Below are 18,984 nucleotides of genomic sequence, written 5' to 3'. Positions count from 1 at the left end.
CCTATCTCTTAGTTTGTCTTGATGTTACACGTGCAGTTTGGTATTCCACTGAGATTCTTGCATGCTGTCCACCTGGTCTTGTGAGGTGAATGCCATAATCTTCATGCTTCCAGTAAGACTGTAACACAGTCTGGTGAAGCTGTACAGATTAGAGCAAACTGGAATCATTGCTGATACTCTGCACGTTTATTTTGATGTTCCAGATAAAGTAAGAGAGAATCCCCTACAGCATACATTCAAGCATGGGAGCACAGCAGAACTCAAGTGTTCTCAAAAGTCCAATCTGGCACAGGTAGTTTGGAAGTTCAAAGATGATGTGCTGAGAGTGGAGAGTCCCAAGTACCGTCTGCTGGAGAAGGCACTGCTCATCTTCAATTTATCAGAAGGAGACAGTGGTGTTTACCAATGTTTGTCAGAAGAAAAAGTGAAAAATAAAAAATTTTCCCAAGTGCTGGCTAAGCATGTTTTGGAACTGAAAAAAATGCAGCATACCACGGTGGGCCCCACTGCAACAGCTGCACCAACAGAAGGTAATAGTGATGGGCCAAAAGTGTCAGCTGTATCAACCGAGGGGTCCACTGCTCACATCTCGACCACTCACATGGTACCAGTAAACACAGTAAGGATATTAACAAAGCCCATTGGCCCCGTCCTAACAAGCGTAGCCTCCAACACAGAGCTCTTCAATTCAATTCCTGATGCAGTGCCAGAAAAGACAATGTTCCTCAAGTCAAATGATAACTTCCTGTTGATGTTTCTCTTCCTCTTCTTTTTCATTCTCTTTTTGTGCCTGCTCTCGTACAACTGTTACAAAGGCTACTTGCCAGGGCAGTGCTTGAAATTTCGCTCTGTGATGCTGCTTGGTAAGAAGAAAACAAAGTCAGATTTTTCTGATTGTGAGCAAAGTGTGAAAGAGACGCTGGTGGAGCAGGGCAGTGTCAGCCACCAGAGCGGGGAGCAGCCCAAGCCTGCGCATGACACCGGCTACGAGACGGAGCCCGACTGCGGGAACAGCCAGCTGCAGGCTGGGGACTCGCAGGCCTCCCGCGAGGCCAAGGACAAGCCCTTCGACGTCAAGTGCGAGCTCAAGTACGCCGACTCGGACGTGGAGGGGGACTGAGGGAGCCCGGGGTCCCTCTCAGTGGTGGAAGTGAGCTGTGCTCCTGCGGCTGGCTATTTGAGCACGGAGAGCCTGGGTGTGACAGCTAAGCCATAGCAGGGGTTACATGCTTAAGCTGTACAGCGAGCCAATTTTCGTTCAGATCTCAGCAGATTAGAGAAGCGGTGTACTTGTCTGGAGACCATAGCATCTTGTGTTGTACTGTCTTTTTTTCTGTTTTTTTCAAATGGCCAGTTTCAGATCACCACTTGTTTATTCCCAGTTCGCCCCCCCTCCCCCCCCCCCCACTGAGCACTTTGCTCTAGTGAAGCTACTTGCTTGTTCTTTGGCCATATTCTTTGATAGAGTAAAAGTAACTTTATAATTCAGTTGGCTTTAAAAAGTACTTAAGTTGTCACATATTTTTAGTTGCCATTAAAAAAAGATCTAGTTTCATTTTAATTCCAAATTGGAAATTGAGTTTAGTTTATCAGATTGGTAAATTATAGACTTTTGTCCAGATTGGGACATTTTTTTCTTTGCTTCTAGTGATTGTTTTTAGTTTTATGCTTTGTGTTTTGGCACACTAGGTCTCTTTAGTTGGTTAATTTTTTTAACTGCTCTACAAGTATCTTAGATTTTAAGGCATAATGGGGATAGCATTGCCTTGATTTGTGTAAGACTCAGGGATAATCTTGTTTAAAGGCTCTTTTCTTTGCTGCTTTCTAGAAATGTAGGTACAACAATATCAGTACAAAACATGGAGTAAGTGGGGAATGGGGAAGGAGGAAACAAATGCTTTTTTTTTTTTCTTTTCCTCCCCCCCACCAGCCAGCCAGCTGGACATAGTCACATTTTATTTTCTATACAAAACTGGATTTTTTTTTCCTTAGTTTATAGAACAGTACAGGCAAGCAACTGTCAGTTAGCAGTGACAAGGAAAGAGGTTTCTTGCATTGTGGAAGCAAAACAGGAATCAAGAAGAATTAACTCCAACAATTCAGCCAGTGACTCGTTGGAATGGACTGTTAGGACACAGCCTGATGAGAAAACGTTGCTGATTTTTTTTCTTCTTTTCAGATTCAGAAATAACTCAGCTTCTTTTTGTGACAAATACTTGCAGCGTCACCCTTTCTGGATGATACCTTCACTCTCCTATGCAACTGGAGACTGAAACTGGAGCTGCTTAAACAATCAGTCCTTTGAACTGTTTATGTGAATCATTCCTGCTAGCGTGAAAGTGTGCATTTGTTCTCAGCCTGGTTCACAGCAGCACTGTTTGTCTGTAAAAGCATTTTATATGTGCAGTACAGTCCTGAAGAATTGTTCTTCTCACTGCTTCATTCTGTAAATATTGCTAGAAGTAGAATACATTTTAACAGTAAATAGCAGTATGCCTGGGCTGCTTTTCTGTGTTGAACCTTCATGCAAACATAATTTTAGACCATCTTAGTGTAAACAGTTTATATTTTATAAGATTCAGTTTGGTTTTATTTTTCTATTTTTAATTATGTACATATAACATAATAAATATTAAAATAAATTGTATTACATCTTGGCTTTTCTGAAATGTGACACAATGACACTGTGCTTTCCATTTGGCAAGCACTAATGTTCGTTGTGATTTCCTTGGGGGGGGGAATGTAAAAACTTCGTCATTAATTTGAAGCAGCCTCTCTGCTTCAACTGGATGGGTTATAACCCAGGGTGGGGAGGTGGGAAGGACGGGAGAAAAAGAAGGTGGGAGAAGGAGGAAAGTGCTCTTCTCTAGTGGCCTAGGGACACTTTGTCTTACTACATTTCTAAAACTCATTTGTCTTTTTGCATTATTTCTTCATTGTGTGATGTATTTCTTGCAACTTCTTTCCTTAGTACCCTTTTACTTTCTTTTCTGTCCTCTTCTGTCGCACAGCCTCATCTCCTATACCTTTCCCTCCTACTGGTACCTCCTTTTTGTCCTGTGTGGGAAGTGATTCACCTCCTTCACCCACCAGTACCCAGCCTGATGTTTGGTCTAGCAAAGACCCCGTAAAGGTCATGTTGTTGCCACCTTTCCTAAGTGACCAGGCACAGCATGTTAGTGTCCGGGGACCCTTCCACCTCTTCTGCCAAGCCACAGGTAAGCTGGAGGACCCCTGTATAAGCCAGCGCTTTCTGCATTAAAGGTTTAGCTGTGTCACCGTGTACTGTATAAATCTTACTTTTCTGATGTTTGTGGGGGGGGGTGGAAACAAGAACAAAGAGAGATGGTGTATCAGGATGCCAACATGCATCAGGATGCCAACATGCTCTTACCAAGAATAAGTCGCTGCGAGTACCGTGCTGTATAATGGAGGCTCTGATTTCAGCAATCCACTTTAGTATGTTGATCATCAGTTGATTTTGTTAGGCTTACTTGCATGCTGGAGGAATTCAGTGAATCAGGATTGCATATGGATGTTTAGCAGGCAGATATTTTCATTGTCTTTGTGTGTGCAGTTTAAAAAGTACACTTTTATTGAATTTGAACTTAGCATATTTTGTGAACCAGGTCAGTCATTCCTTTTTCATCTTATTTTAGGTGGTGAAGTACATACAGTAATAACTTCCATGTTATAGGAGATCTGTTATCTGAGGTGTACAGGAGGACAAAGCTATTCTTTTTCACTGCCATTCAGCTTTTTTTTTCCCCTAGTTTTTGTTTGGATTGTTACAAACTACAATTTGTAATTGCTGGATTAAAAGAAGTATGCTTTAATGGATCAAAAGAGGTCTTCATATGTAACCTTATTCTTTAAAAGAAGGAAGTATATAGATTGAATATAAAAAGTAGCATTGTTCCATATTGGCACCTCTGTTACGTGGAAGCAGATCAGTGGAAGCAGATCAAAATGCATAAGTTTTTATGGCTAAAAGGAACAATAGTAGGATGAAGGCTCTTTCATAGACTAGAATCATTCAGATTGGAAGGCATTTTTCAGCAGTAATTTGTTCACTTTTTGCGATAGGCAATTCGGAAACTTGGTAGTCCACTATGAAAAGAAAGTTAAAATAGCACAGATCGAAGCCGTTTGATAATTGTGCTACAGACCTAGACTTCATTTTAGAATTACTTTTTTTCATCCAGCAGTGCCCACCTTAACATGATGCTGATGCTGCTCTTAAAAATTGTCAGTAATTTTATTTGCCTTAGTAATGAATTTAAGAAGGAGGGCACAGTGTCCTAAAGTCCTCAGGAGGTGTAGGGGTGAACAGTGGAAGAAACTCTCTAACAACCACCTGAAATCCAAGGGATACAGTAATGGCACAGGTGGGACCAAGGTGACCCAGCTATGCAAGCACATTAATGCCTGTCAAAGCAGGGAAGGACTGGACTTCATTTTATGGTTAGAGGTTTTGCTCTCTTTGGGAAGCAAGGGAATTGGCTGACATATCACAGTCTTACCCAGAATTACGATTTGAGTCTCTTGATTTAAAAAGCAAACCTGCAAATGCAGACCAGCACACAGAACCGGGGCACATATTTGCATCTTTCTGGGTCCTGCATGTGAGGATATATGAATTCATCCTGGCTGGGGGGTGGCTAAACAATTGCTTTTGCAAGGAAGGTCTCGCTTTGGATTTGTTCAAATTTGTTCAATGTAGGTTGATATTTCTTTATATTAACATAGCTTTAGTGGAACTGGATTTCTTTCAACTATGAATATAAGGTAAAATGTGTTTGCAAGGAGCAAAAGGGTTATGTAAGACTGGCTGAGAGTTAAACCTGCCTGGTTGTCTGCAAAAAAGGATATGGCATCAGTAATTGTATGATGCAAATACATAGATTGCCACATCATCCAGTAAAAACATCAAAGCTTATTTTTAATTAAGTTTCTAACTTAATTGTTATTTTATCAGAATTGCTGAATCTCTTCCTTTTTTTAATTGTAAATGTCTGTTTCAAGCTGTCTGGAAACTCGGCAGGAGCTGGTGAGTTCTTTTGCTCATGTCTTACTCATCCCACATGTTTTAACCTGAAAGCTCGCCTGAGGATAAGGCTTTACAACCTTGTAACCGGCTCATTTCCATAAGGTAAAGTTAAGTGGATACAGCACAAACAGCAGTTGTGGCAAGCTGCTACATTTTTCTGAAAAATAAGTTTTTTCAAGCATGGAATACTCCTGCTCTTCTAGAAAAGGGAGGAATAAATCTCCCTTGGCAAATTTGCTCCCAGTTTATCTCTACTTCCCCATAGAGTGTCACATTTTTCCGGAGACCTGTCTGCTGTATGTGCATGGGCAAACATTAGGTTTCCTGTGTACTTTACCTAATATAAATTTTCTCTCCCATTTTTAAAATTTTAAAAACTCTTAGAGGCAGTTCAGGAAAGTTTCAAATAAATTGAACAAAATACTGCACCATCTGGTTCAGGAGAGAGAGTGAATTGGTGATGTCTGCACCTGCTGTATAACTTCTCTGGTGTGCTCTGTTGAAATTAAGTATAGTAGGAACAGGTTTTTCTCCAAAGTTTTGGTTCTGTTTGAAGATGTTTTACTGGCACCTCCTCCCTCAGCTTTAGACTAGTATCTCCGTGTTCATAATTTCACAGGCAAAACTAAAATATGGTGAGTGTGCTGTGCAATAGTTTAAATGTTTTTATAATCAAACGCTGCAGAAGACTGCTTCACCTGTAGATCAAGCCTCTCTGTGTCCATGGTGTCAAGATGACTCTGTAATTCATCTGTAGCTGGAGATTTTTTACATACTTTTTTTACATACTGGATTGTTTTCATTCTTGGTAAAAAGAACCCAGTAGTGTCAACATAAAAGTTCTGTGAACTTGGAAATATACTTTCAAGGAGTTAGTATTTCATGGAGATACTGAGATAGGTATCTGGTAACATGTACAATGCCCGTTCCCTGTGGTTATGCTATTTTAGAAGGAGTACAAGAAAGTTTCCCACACCTGTGGAAGAAAAGAGCCATAACTTACAAGAATCAGAATTGCAAGTAGTTCACTAGAGATTGCTCTTTGGTAGGAGCCTGAAGTTGCGCTGAAAGACACGCAGAAGGGTGGGGAAATCTTTTTTCCCCAGAAGGAGGAGGAGATCACCTATCAGAGACTGACTTACCCATGGAAATGAGTAATTCATTCTTCAGAGAGGTTTTTTTTGCATCATTTGCATGATTGCATCAGCCATGGTGCCCTGGGGTGGTCTGGTCTGGTGTAGAGCTCAGTCATGAGAGGCATGGAGGTGTGCAGCAGCCAGAGCAGAAAGAGCCTGCCCAGGAATGTTCTTTGTGCTGGACGAAGTGTTTGTCCGGGATGACAAATGGCAGCATTTAAATTGCAGCATATCAGTATCTTACAATTGACTTTACTTGGGTTGTTACTCTTCTGTTCTTACAAGAACACCAGTATCAAATAGCAATTTTTCATACACTTGTGTTTTATAACCAGTTGAAGTTGATAAGTGGCTCTTAATTACAGCTATGGAGAGATACAATACTAGTTTTTGAAATGTGAGATGGTTCAATTGGTAGCCTTGAAAGGAAAAGCTCTGCATCTTCCGGGACAAATCAATCCACTGCACAAATATTTCAACACTTTGGAAATTTTCAAATTTTTATGCAGTATATTTTGAGATTTAAGCAGGGATGCTTTCCTGAAGCAATACCCATGACTTTAATCTGTATGCTTAATAAATGGCTGTGGGTAAGCTTGCACCTTGTAAACAATTTCATATCCCACTTTATGAATTATCTTCTCAACAGACCTTGGGTGTTTTATCACATGCTATTTGACTTAATTTCACTGTGTTTGGCTAGTTATCTCATAGCTGTTAATCTGTAATTTTGTGGTTTTGTACCTCTTCAGTTATTTTTGCACTGACTATACATTGCTTAACACCGTGGCACTATCAAACCTTTCCTGTGTGCAGATCTCTGACATGCCACCTATTTATTATTATTTAGGATGCATTTAGAAAACAAGTTGAAAAATTAAGATTGTTCCTTTAATATATAACAGAAAAGGACTTGGAAGTTTTGTAAAAGTGGGTAAGTATTGCAGATCTATTTTGCACAAATCTCACATACATTAAAGATGCCTTTGTTACTTTAGGTTGTGATATCTTAAGAGTCTAATTTTCTTAATACAATACTGGCATTTCTTTTTTTCAGACATGGGGCCTGCTGAGACCCTCATAGCTAAGTCTGCATACAAAACCAACAGCATTAAACACCTTTGTAAGTGCTGTGGTTACCTGAGCTCTGATGTGAGCTTTATAGTGACTTCTGTAATAAAATTGAAAATTAGTTTTTATTAGTGACAAGGATTATGCATTCTTAAATTCTGATACCAGCAGCAGATTTTGAAACATTTCTGTAAAAATTTCCTTTGCTGTGCAGTTTTATGTGGAAAGACTGTGGTCAAGGTATGAAATATGTGGAAAGGTGTGCAACAAGATTCCCTTTTTCGAATTTTTTTTTTGGTTGGTGTTGCTTTTGGGATTATTTTTTGTTGTAGTTGGGTTGGTTGTTTTGTTTTAACTTTTATGTTAGTTTTCCAGTTAAGACTAGAATAAGTTCAATGTGAAAATAATGTAAGCATAAGGCAAATTAAAAAGCATCAAGTATCAAATTAAAAAAGGGGAGAGCAAGAAAAAGAAGTAGAACCAAAAGTGTCTTGTTAATTTTTCCTCAGATTTCATTAATTTATTGTTTTCCTACATTTCACGGTGTGCAGCTGACTGCACTTGTACAGGTTTTTCTTGCAGAATGAGTAATAAGGTGCAGTTGGGAAACATCTTGTGTGGCTTTTGGTAGTTTATAAATGATCAAAACATAAAGAAAGATCCTAAAGTACCTTGGGACATTCAGTCCCCTTAGGACCAGCAGCTGCAGCCTGCAGTAGTCACTGCTGTTGTGTTGTGTGTAGAGCACTTGAGACTGCACGCCTGCTGCCGTGTGTCCTGTGCACACCAGCTGGTGTTTAGTACTCTCGCCACTCAGTCCTGCAGGCTGCATCTCGTGTTAGCACAGAGCTTGGGGAAATAAAGCCCTTGCAAGGTTTTCTGAGCGTTCCACTGGTAAAAACCCCGGTTTTTTATCAGTTTTTATCCTCACACAGTTTGAATAAGCCACCCTTTTGAGAGAGCAGCTTGTCAAAAATTCTGTTGAGGCCAAGACAAAGTGCTGGCACCTCTGTGCAGGAGTACCTCTGTGAAGCAGCAGCTTTGCTGTTCAGTTGTCTAGTTCACCTTTTCAGCTTGTTTGGGGATTGGGTGCTGCATGGGCTGTCAACAGAGACAAACCACCTGGGTCACAAAATGGGCAGTATTCTCCATTTGAATTTAATGTACACAATTTTGGGAGACTGCGAGGGAGCAGAATCCACACCAGCTTTTGTAGTGTGACTAGGTATGTACAAAAGGAGAAGCTTGCTTCACACTGGGGACTTTGAGACCCAAATGCCTTCTGGGATGTCTTCTCTCAGGAGGGAGAGGGATTCACTTAGGTGTGTATTTTCTTCTCTGTACAATTTGCTTGCAGTAGTTTACCTGACCTCCCAGTTTAGCCTTTTATTTTTTGCAGTTCAGCATAAATATTTCAACTTTTTCTCCTTGCTAATGTGGAACTCTTGATTCAGTAATGTCTCAGCTTGAAGCAGTACCCTGGTAATAACTGCTACACCGTGGCCATGATTGAGCAGCTGTATTTCCCAGCCCTGCCTAGTGAGATGTGATGGGTTTGGACTGGTACTGGAATCTGGACCATAACAACTGTACCCTGTTTTCCTCAGAACATCTTATTACCCCCTGCCAGCCAGGATGGCAGCCTGACTACTTTGTACACTTGTTTTTCTTCCCCATGAGAGCTACAGCCTATAGGCATTGTAATTAATGATCCATTGGTGTGATAAACTGAGAACTAATTTAGACCAAAGCTGTCATCTTTTTAAAATTATTTCAGCAGAAACTGCTACTGGAACTGTCTTAGCATATTGTGTGCATTGTCCGTGCAGTGGAGATGAAAATGTCATTTCCATCTCTTCAGTCATCTTCCTGCTAGATTTACAAATCAAAAGCAGTAGTTTGTGTTCTCTGGAGAATAGAAGTAATTTTTGGAGAACATGTTACTCCTTAAAATATGTTCTCCAATTTTCTTCATTTTAAAACTTAATATAGTAACCTTGCCAGCTGATAGGATGGCAAAAAATAATTAGGCAAACACATAGTGCTAGGGGAAGCTCAGGCTGGATGTAAGGAAAAAGTTCTTTATGGAAAGAGTGACTTGGCATTGGAATAGGCTGCTCAGGGAGGTGGTGCAGTCATCATCCTTGGAAGTGTTTAAGGAAAGACTGGATGTGGCACTTAGTGCTATGTTCTAGTTGATAAGGGGGGGGTAGGTTATAGGTTGGACTTGAGGATCTCTAAGGTCTTTCCCAGCCTAGTACCTAGTTAATTCTGTGATACTGTGAAAGCAGAACCTAACCTAATTTTTAAAAAAAAATTTTTTTTTGGTGACAGTCCCTGGTTCTAGCTTACTAGTGCTTCATCAGATTTTTTTTTTCCACAGACAATTATGCAGGTTCTAATTGCAAAACCTTTTTCTGGAGACTCTCAGTGAGTATCTGAATAAATGCATGAACAGTTACAAATTGCGTTTTTAATCTAATGGGCCAGTCAGCTTTTTTCCCAACCTGCTTTAAATTCCACTCCGAGAAGACAGATGCTGTGTCCTGCTTGCACCTATGTGTGCTGTGCATCACCTCTAGTGACTGGTTGCTGCTTCCAGCTCTTACATGGTTCACGTTCCATTGGAAGCACTTCAGCTTTTCATCTGCCATAGTAAGGCTGCATCAGCTTGAGGTGTTGATGTTACACAAAAGGATGGGTAATTTAATGAAGGACCAGGTGTCTGAAGGACCTCATGCATTCTTCAGTATGAAATACTTGGTATTGGAAGTAGTATTCTTTGGCATTTCGGAGAGGTCTGTTTTCTTGGCTTTTTATTGTTTTTTTTTTTTCCCACTGCTGTCAAGCTTGTCTTCTAGAATTAATTGCCCTGATTTAACAACCAAACACCAACCAACTAAACTATCAAAAAAATAATCCCCCAGTTGTAGGGATACAGGCTATGTAACTTGCACTCTATTTTCTATTGCTTGTCTCAATTTAAAAGGTTCCCTGCTGCCCCCCCCGCCCCTACTTTTCCAGTCAGCTGCTCTCTGATGGCTTCATATCATACTGATTTATTATTTTGGTATGTTATCAACAGCAATGACTCAGACTCCTACAACTCAAGAAACTGTGACCAGCCCTAAATCTTTCATTCACATACTGTGTAGTGCTGGTGGTAATGTTTCATATTAATGATTGACTAACCTCTTCCTGGGATAACTTTGATGTCTGATTTAAAAGAAAACCTTCCTGCATCCAGATTATAGTGCCTTTTTAAAACTTAATCCCTGCTCCAGATGAGAGCTTCCTGTACGATCTTGGTTTTCAGAAATCTGGGATGTTTGCTTCACTGGAATTCAGCAAAGCCGCAAGCTTGATAACAAGCATTAAATCCAGATGCCGTTCTTAATCTGATGTATGTGGTGAGCTTTGAAAGAGGTTTTGATGTGTATTGGGTTATACAAGAGAGGTTTTTTGTAAACCTGAACTTCCCATCCCTGTGGGTAGCCTCTGGTAGCAGTTCTTTGTCTGGATTATAGGAATTTGTGTAAAAAAATTTTGTTACCCTGGTGGAATTTCTCTCTGGGATACCTGTCAGTTATCTTCACTGGATTTTAATTTGCTGTCAATTTGCAGAAATTATCAGCTGGAGTGTAGGTTTTCTGATGGTTCCTGCTTTTGTACTAACTCCCCTGTCTTGGAAGTGTTTTCCTGAATATAGGGAAATCTTATTCAAGTGCTACCCTGCAAGAACTAGTTAGAAATGAGGGAGACTTTGTGCTGAACCACTACCAGTGGTAGCACTGCTCACATTTTACAATGCACCTTCACTGGGCTGCTTTTGAAATGTCTCCATAGCTCTCTGCACATGGAGCTAGCTTGGCCATTGCTCACTCTTGCTTCCCCTGCTTTATGCCACTGAGCTCTACTTAATCCATAATCTATTCTTTTAAATTAGTGTTTCCGAGCTGTCTTGAAAACCATATGTCTACTAGGATGTGATGCTTAATTTGGTCCAGCTTAGCAGGGCACATCGCCATGCTGCTCTGAATCTGTAGCTTTGGTTTTATTTACTTAATCCTTTTAACCTTAGGTCGAATTTACACCAATAACCCAGTGAATGCAGTCAGACCGTGGGTAGGAGATTACAAGCAGTTGCAGTGGTTTGAGTTTTAACAGTGGTGGTTTAATTTTTTGTCTCATGGAAAATACTGAGAAAAAGTCATCTGGGTATTAAATACGTGGTTTTTGTAACCCAGCCTGATTTGACATGTGTCAGAGAACCCATTGTGCTGGCAGAAACTACCTGGGCCATTACTACCTAGCCATTATCATTTAATTCAAACTACTGAAAACAGAGAAAATGAAATCTGCATGGGAAAGAAGCAAACACTTCCACAGACACTGGAAATTTTGAAGGCCTTATGCAAAGAAAAGGGTAGTTCAGATAATGCCACAAAGTTTCTTGTATTTTTGTTTGTTAACTGTTAATTCCCCTTCTAAAATCATCAAGGTGGTGAAGTTGATTTTATTTATTCATTTGTAACTAGTGCAGTTTATTGAAGAAAAGTTTTGGAAGTTAACTGTTGGAAATATATTTCATGGCCACTTAGACATAGTTACTTATGTAACATAGATACTTATCCTGGTGTGCTGTTTAACTCTCTGCTTGATTATTATGTTTTAATAAAATTATTTTCTTAAAATCTTTCAAGCATTCCTAACATGGATGGCAAAGTAAGTAGATCAGGTCAGAAACTTGCATTTTAAAGGTTGCACTAGACATGTAAATAATTTGTATTATAGTGACAATTAAAAAAAAGCAGAGTATATGTTTTTATTATTTTCCTTTATCTTCAAAAAATATTTCCCTAACCATTCCATCAGTTTACATTTCTCACCATAGAGTTGTAGAAAATTTGCATTTAACAAATGTGATTCAAAATTTTTGCAGATGAAACTGTCACAGTGTATTTTTTTGTATTCATCCATCCTGAAAGTGAAATCAAAGTAGAGAAGGTAATTGCCTGAAAGTTGGAAACAAGCTGCACTGAAACAGGATCAGGAAAACCCTGAATACTGCTTGCATCTAAATTTTGCTGTCAACCAGTGTAAGTGGGGATGAGTGTGTACCTCTGGGGATTTCCAGTACTTCTGACTGTACAGAAAAACAGCAGAAGGGTAAAACTGCCTAGCTGCACTCTGTAAGGGGCCAATCTGAACAACGCAGCTTGCAAAATTTCATGTATAATGAAATTGCTGCATTTTAATCTCTCAGTGAAATGTGGATGTAAGCTGAAATTTTGGTGATTTTCCAGCACAATTGGGATCTTCAGCACTAGAAAATGGAGCAGGTTCTCTGCTGAGAATAGCACATTTGAAGTAAGGTTAGGGAAGTGTCCTGCACTAAACATGCTGCTTCCTTGCATGGCTCTAAAATGGCACTTAGGGATTTTGATTTTTTTCTGCTGTGCTTGCACTTACCATTCCTCCCATTTGTCCAAATTCCAACTTCAGTTTTAGGTTACTGTATAATTTGTCCCCAGTTCCAGACTTCCCATGAACTTAGTGACATGTAGCCCATCTGCTATTAACTGCAGAATGAGTACAATCATCCATAAAACACCTCTGGGGGGGGGGGGGGGGGGGGGGGAAAGGGTATGTGCTAGACCAGCTGTTTTCAGTCCAGTGTATGCTTGCCCTTTCTGCTTTGTTAGAGTTGCTGTCAGCCCTTTAGACTGTGCCACTTCCCTTTAGAGAAACTCTACAATGCTTTAACTAGATAATGTCCTCTGTCATTCACACCCTTACTGCTAATTTATGTGCCCATATTTGTGGGAGATTTGGAAGTAAAATTCAGGAGTTAAGAATTTTCCATGATCTCCTTTTTACACAATGTTAAAATGTCTATGTACAAATATGCAATATGTACACAAATGTAAATATTAGTTACGTTTTGGTTTTTTTTCTGCATGATCATCTAAAACTTAATGACAGAATTATATTTTTCTAGGGAAAAAATGCCACATCAACTTGCAATATGAAGCACTCACAGTAAAAGTAGGCTCTGTCAAGACATATTTGCAGCCATAGTTAATTTTCTCTTTACCCCAAATTTCTCTTCACATCTTCTCTTGCTAAGGCTAGTCTGGATCCTAGGCCCAGAGGGAGAAATAGTCATGTTTTAAACATAAGAATTACCAAGTTCTTAGCTTGGCCCAGATGTCTGTATTTTAAATGGAGAGGTTCTGATGCTGCCAAGTGCACTTCAGCCAACCTTGCTAGCTCGTTTTCTGGGAACAGCTGTTCTGTCCTCCAGGCTACTGTCAATCTCTGATTTATTCAAATGTTGCCCTTGCAGGTTAAGACAAATAATAGTAACAAAGCTAAAAAATTCGATTGGTCTTTGTTGTTGATCCAAGGTTTTTTCAAGTTCTGTCTTGCTTAAGTGCCTGCTGTGACTACTGGTTCTGTGCTTTTTTCAATTCTTCCTCTTTCATTACTAGTTCCAGCATCTTTGACGCACTGAGTTCTTGAACTTTTCCCCTCCTGGCCTTTTTTTCAGATCCTGTGAGGCATGTCTCAGGTGGTGTCAGCTTTGAACCAGGACCTAGATTGGGCAGCAGTAGGCAATGTGTCCTGGTGCTACAGGAATTTGCACAGATGGTGCTGGTGTTCATCATTGGCTCTTATCATATGTGCTAAGCTCCCTGTTGTGAGAATCCACACAGAATTCCTCAATACAAACACACAATTTTGGATTGAGGCTAAATTTGCCACGCTAGCTCCTCTTAATTCCAGGTTTTTGGTACCCAGAATTTCAGCTGAAGAAACCTAAGAAACATTTCAATCAACTATTTATGTTTTTAAGCCTAATCTTGATGTGATGGGGTTTGTTTTCTTTTCAAAGACTCATCTTCTATTTTCTCACAGAATAACCTGACACTTTTACAGGTCCAGATAACTCCTACTTTGTCTGGAGGAAGAATGGACAAAAGATGAAGGCATGCATCACGGAGCAATCTCACATGCTGCTTGATGGCAGAGTGCATGTTCTCAGCTGGGTGAAAGATTCAGTATCAGAAAACACAGAATACAGGTGTTCATTCATCTCAAAAGTTGGGAACACAACATCAGAAGTGTGGATCACAGTGGAAGATAAAGGTAGGCTGGTTTAGAGAGTATGCCGTGTTTGGCCTGACCCTGATATGAATAAAGCTCTGTAATATTCACCCAGAAAACGTGCATACCTAAAGATGGCAACTTTTGCCTACTCTATTAGTATGCACTTCATTTATGGAAAGGTTTTAGCGGCATAAAAACTCCTTCCTCTACCCCCCTTTCAAAGGACTAATGTAAAATAGCAGTTATGATCTAGAAATTGAATCAAAACCTGATACACTAATTCAAAAAAACTGAAAATCAGATGAGTAATGGAGAGCTACAAATAAGTACTCTGATGGAATTCTATGGGGTAATGTAGAAAAATTCTTTAGTTTACAAGGACTGAAGGAAGTCAGATGGTAAAGAGAAACCCCCTGCTATGCTGGATTTTTAAAATTGCATGATTCGTAAACCATTTATGGTTTGGATTGGGCGAGGTCAGTGCTCCATTTGAACACTAACTAGGCAGGAGGGCAGTTAGGTAACTTCAGCATTTGCAGAGTTTTGGAGACTGCCTGCTGCAATTAGCTCTTGAGACCATACCCAGGTATAGAGGTGGTCTGAATAGTCTTTAAAAAGACATCAGGAGCAATGAATATGATACAGCAGGGATTTTCTTGGCAAGATGAAGGAAAAATTAAGAAGCTGGTGAATACCAAATGTGAGCCTGTCAAGGAAGGCTCAATGCTTCTTTTTTTCAATGACAGAGAAAAGCCATGCAATCACTCCAGTTACTTTGAAGTCTGTCTCAGAAGCAGAATTAAGAGCATCTCAACCAAACCAGTGTAAATGTAAAACAGAGGGGCTCTCACTGTGCTCTAAGAACATATAACTGTTGCTACTGTCCCAAAAGATAAACAGAAAATGTGTCATCATCAGCCTTACATTCTGCAAAAAAAGCTGGCAAATAGACCAAGATGCAGCCCTTTTAAAATTATCATTTGAAGGAAGTATAAGGAACTCTTGAGTGAAATGACATGGCGTCTACAGATGGCTGATGGATCAGACCCAACCAGCATGGGTTTAGGAGGGGCAGGTCCTGCCTGACCAACCTTGTCTCCTTTTATGACCAGGTGACCTGCCTGGTGGATGCAGGAAAGGCTGTGGATGTTGTGTTTGGATTTCAGCAAGGCCTTTGACACTGTCTCCCACAGCACACTCCTGGAAAAGCTGGCAGCCCACAGCTTGGACAGGAGCACTCCTTGCTGGATTAGGAACTGGCTGGATGGCCAGCCCAGAGTGATGGTGAATGGTGCTGCATCCAGCTGGTGGCCAGTCATCAGTGGTGTCCCTCAGGGGTCTGTGCTGGGACCAGTTCTGTTCAATATTTTTATTGATGACATGGATGAGGGTGTTGAGTCTTTCATTAACAAATTTACAGATGATACCAAGTTAGAAGGGAGTGTTGATCTGTTGGAGGGTAGGATGGCTCTGCAGAGGGGTATGGACAGGCTGGATTGATGGGCAAATCCAGCAACATGAGGCTCAACAAGACCAAGTTCTGGGCCTTGGACCAAGTCCAAGTGTGGCCACACTTCAGACACAACAACCCCTTGTGTGCTACAGGCTGGGATTAGAGTAGTTGGGCAGTGCCCAGGAAGAAAGGGACCTGCGAGTGCTGGTGACAGCAGGTGAACAGGAGCCAGCTGTGTCCTGGTGGCCAAGAAGGCCAATGACATCCTGGCCTGTATCAGCAACAGTGTTGCCAGCAGGAGCAGGGCAGTGATTGTAACTGGTACTCAGCACTGGTGAGGCCACACCTTGGGTTCTGTGTCTGGTTCTGGCCCCTCAGTTTAGGAAGATGAGGGAGCTAGGAAGGTGAGGTTGAGATGCTTGGAACATGTCCAGAGAAGGGCAACAAGGCTGGTGACAGGTCTGGAGCACAAGTCCTGTAAGTAATGGCTGAGGGTGCTGGGGTTTAGCCTGGAAGAAAAGGAGGCTCAGGGGAGACCTCATCACTCTTTCAACCACCTGAAAGGAGCCTGTAGCCAGGTGGGAGGTAAGTCTCTTCTCCCAGGACAAGAGGACACAGGCTTAAGCTGTGCCAGAGGAGGTTTAGGACATTAGGAGGAATTTCTTCACAGAAAGGATAACTAAACATTGGAGTAGGCTTCCCTGGGAAGTGGTGGAGTCACTGTCCCTGGAGGTGTTTAAGGAAAGACTGGATGTGGCACTGGGTGCCATGGTCTGGTTGACAAGAATTTTATCATTGGATTTGACAAGGATTTGACAAGGCTGGATCATAGGTTAGATTTGATGATCTCAGAGGTCTTTTCCTGATTGATTCTCTGGTCCTGTGATTACTGAAAAATGGGGAATACTAACTGGACATGTCCATCATGTTAACTGGTCCTCTCCAACACGTCACTCTTTTCCTCAGGTTTATGATTGATCTACCTGGAGCACTCCTGTGCTTGTTAGATGGGTTTGAACTATAACTTTGTACATCCTACCTTCTAGATATCAAATTACAGATAATGGCACTAAACCTGTTTACACTGGAGGCTATTAAGTTTGCTGCACAGTGTAAGAGACAACCATTTCAACAAAAATTACTGCCAAATAAAATGAAAGAATGTTGAGCAAAATGAAGGATGGGGGCTCCTTCTAGCCCCATTCCTGCAGGACAGGCAGTCCTGAACCTGATCAGGTACTGACTTCTGCCATTATATGGTTATGCAATCATCCCATTTCCATTCTCAGATAGAACTGGTCAGGATGCATGGACCAAAGAATTTGATACCTGGAGAAGTGCCATCAGCGAACATGACAAGATGATGCAAAACTGGAGGAAAACATGGGTAAGTCTTTTATAGACTGCCTCTTACACTTCTGCAACTGCATGTATTTATATAACAAAACGATCAGTGTTCCTGTACATGTCATCATTCCTGACCCACTCAGCAGTAAAGTCTATGCATGACATTCATTGCAGTTGTGTCAGCTTATTCCTTCAGTCCACTAACCAAGTGCTCATAGACAGTAGTTCTGTTCCTGCCCAAAACAGTAAGTCTGTGTATAGTGAATGGAGCAGATAAATTTCATCACTTCTGAAGACTAACTGGATTGCAGAGACTACTGGACTTCATAAATGGTACTGTCCATAAAAGCTACTTTTTTTATTTTTAAAAAAGAAGTCCATACCCATCTCTTAATATTTTTTTCCAACAGCTAGAAGATCACTTATGAAAACCTTAGATATTATGTGCTTGCTGACTGTGGAACAGTTAGTATAGGCAACCTTAAGCCCTGTTTTCACTTTTAGAGTGGTATTAACACATCATTCTAAAATTTTTCTTCAGGAGACCTGCAACAAGAGGAACAGCCTCTAATGGACAAAGGAATTAACAGGCTAGAAGGAGAAACGTATGCAAGTTAAGAGTACCTGTTACTTTTATTATTATAGCATTTAGAGATGTCTTCAAGCGTTAGTGCTGACATTAAAACAGATATTCAGGAGAATCACCTCAAGCATGAAGTGGAAGGGGATATTCTTACTGCACCAAAGCTAAGTTACATGGTACAAGAGAGGCCACCCATCCCATCTCTGGTTTTCTGATGTCAGCTATTTCAGCTTAATAAAGAACAAAAGTAGTCTCAGCAAGATTTGTGCTGTTCAAAGAATGTAATATGATGTTTTCTGTTTTGAGTTCATTAAGCCAGATAATTTTGGGTTTGAGGATCTTGGCATAAGATTTAGAAATTAGGATGTGGATCACATTTATTTAAAGGCATTTCAACTTGTACACTTATATTTCTTTTACTATGTTTACCCTTATGTTGCCAGTGTTTTGAAGAGCATTCCTTTCTAGTGTCAGCAAGCTCATTTGTTCAATGATATTTCCCTTGGTAATTGTGCTGAGTTTTAGTTAATTTTCTTAACAGTGGTTGGTGTGAGATTGTTTTGGATTGAACACAGGGTTGATAATGTAGAGATGTTTTTGTTATTGCTGAGCAGGGCTCACCCAGAGCCAAGGCCTTTTCTGCTTTCTGCACTGCCATGCTGGCAAGGAAGTTGGGGATGTAAGGGAGGATGGGAGGAGACACAGCCAGGACAGGTGACCCAAACTCACCAAGGGGATATTCCAGACCATGTGGCATCATGCTCAGCTACAAAGGCAGGGGAGCATGTATGGAGTGATGTCATTTGTATGCCCAAGTAACCATTATGTGTGATTGGCCCTGCTCTCCTGGAAATGATCACCTGCCTGCCCATGGGAAGCACTGAATGAATTGTTTTGCTTTGCCTGTGTGCATGGTTTTTGCTTTTCCTATTCAACTCTCATCATCACAATCCACAGTTTTCTGGCTTTTATCCTTCCTATTCTCTCCCACTGTGAGAGGGTGGATGGTGCTGGCTGGGCTTAAGCCATGACAGTAATAAAGTTTCTATACCAAATAAAGAAGTTCTGACTAGTGCTTATAATACAGATAGATTAAAAAGTATGCAAGAAGACTCTTTAGTTTTTGTACATTATTCTTCTATATTTGAGATAATGTAGCTTAAAAATTCTATTCTGAATGAATTCAAAGACCATTCCTTATGATGATCAAGTGTGAGTGATATCAGACTGA

The 18,984-nt window shown here is 40.6% G+C and overlaps 1 protein-coding gene across 4 annotated transcripts in view; it reads left to right on the top strand.

Moving 5' to 3' along the window:
- The window catches only part of SEMA4D (semaphorin 4D), a 98,995-nt gene extending 80,101 nt beyond the window's left edge, over nucleotides 1-18,894 (top strand). For 2 of the 4 annotated variants that reach the window (XM_084225067.1, XM_084225068.1), the window contains one exon: nucleotides 204-2,538. In XM_084225067.1, coding sequence (XP_084081193.1) covers nucleotides 204-1,120 — 917 coding nt within the window. In that variant the 3' untranslated portion in view covers nucleotides 1,121-2,538. Of the gene's footprint in view, nucleotides 1-203; nucleotides 2,539-3,011; nucleotides 3,219-14,199; nucleotides 14,410-17,112; nucleotides 17,211-17,711 lie in introns of those variants that run through there. The other 2 variants (XM_084225069.1, XM_084225070.1) reach the window with 2 other exon arrangements.
- Nucleotides 18,895-18,984: the final 90 nt, after the last annotated feature.

This window comes from Fringilla coelebs (genome assembly GCF_963513975.1).
Source record: "Fringilla coelebs genome assembly, chromosome: Z".
NCBI classification, from domain to species: domain Eukaryota; kingdom Metazoa; phylum Chordata; class Aves; order Passeriformes; family Fringillidae; genus Fringilla; species Fringilla coelebs.
The sequence above is the reverse complement of the archived record's forward strand: the minus strand, read 5'-3'. Positions and strand labels throughout refer to the sequence as shown.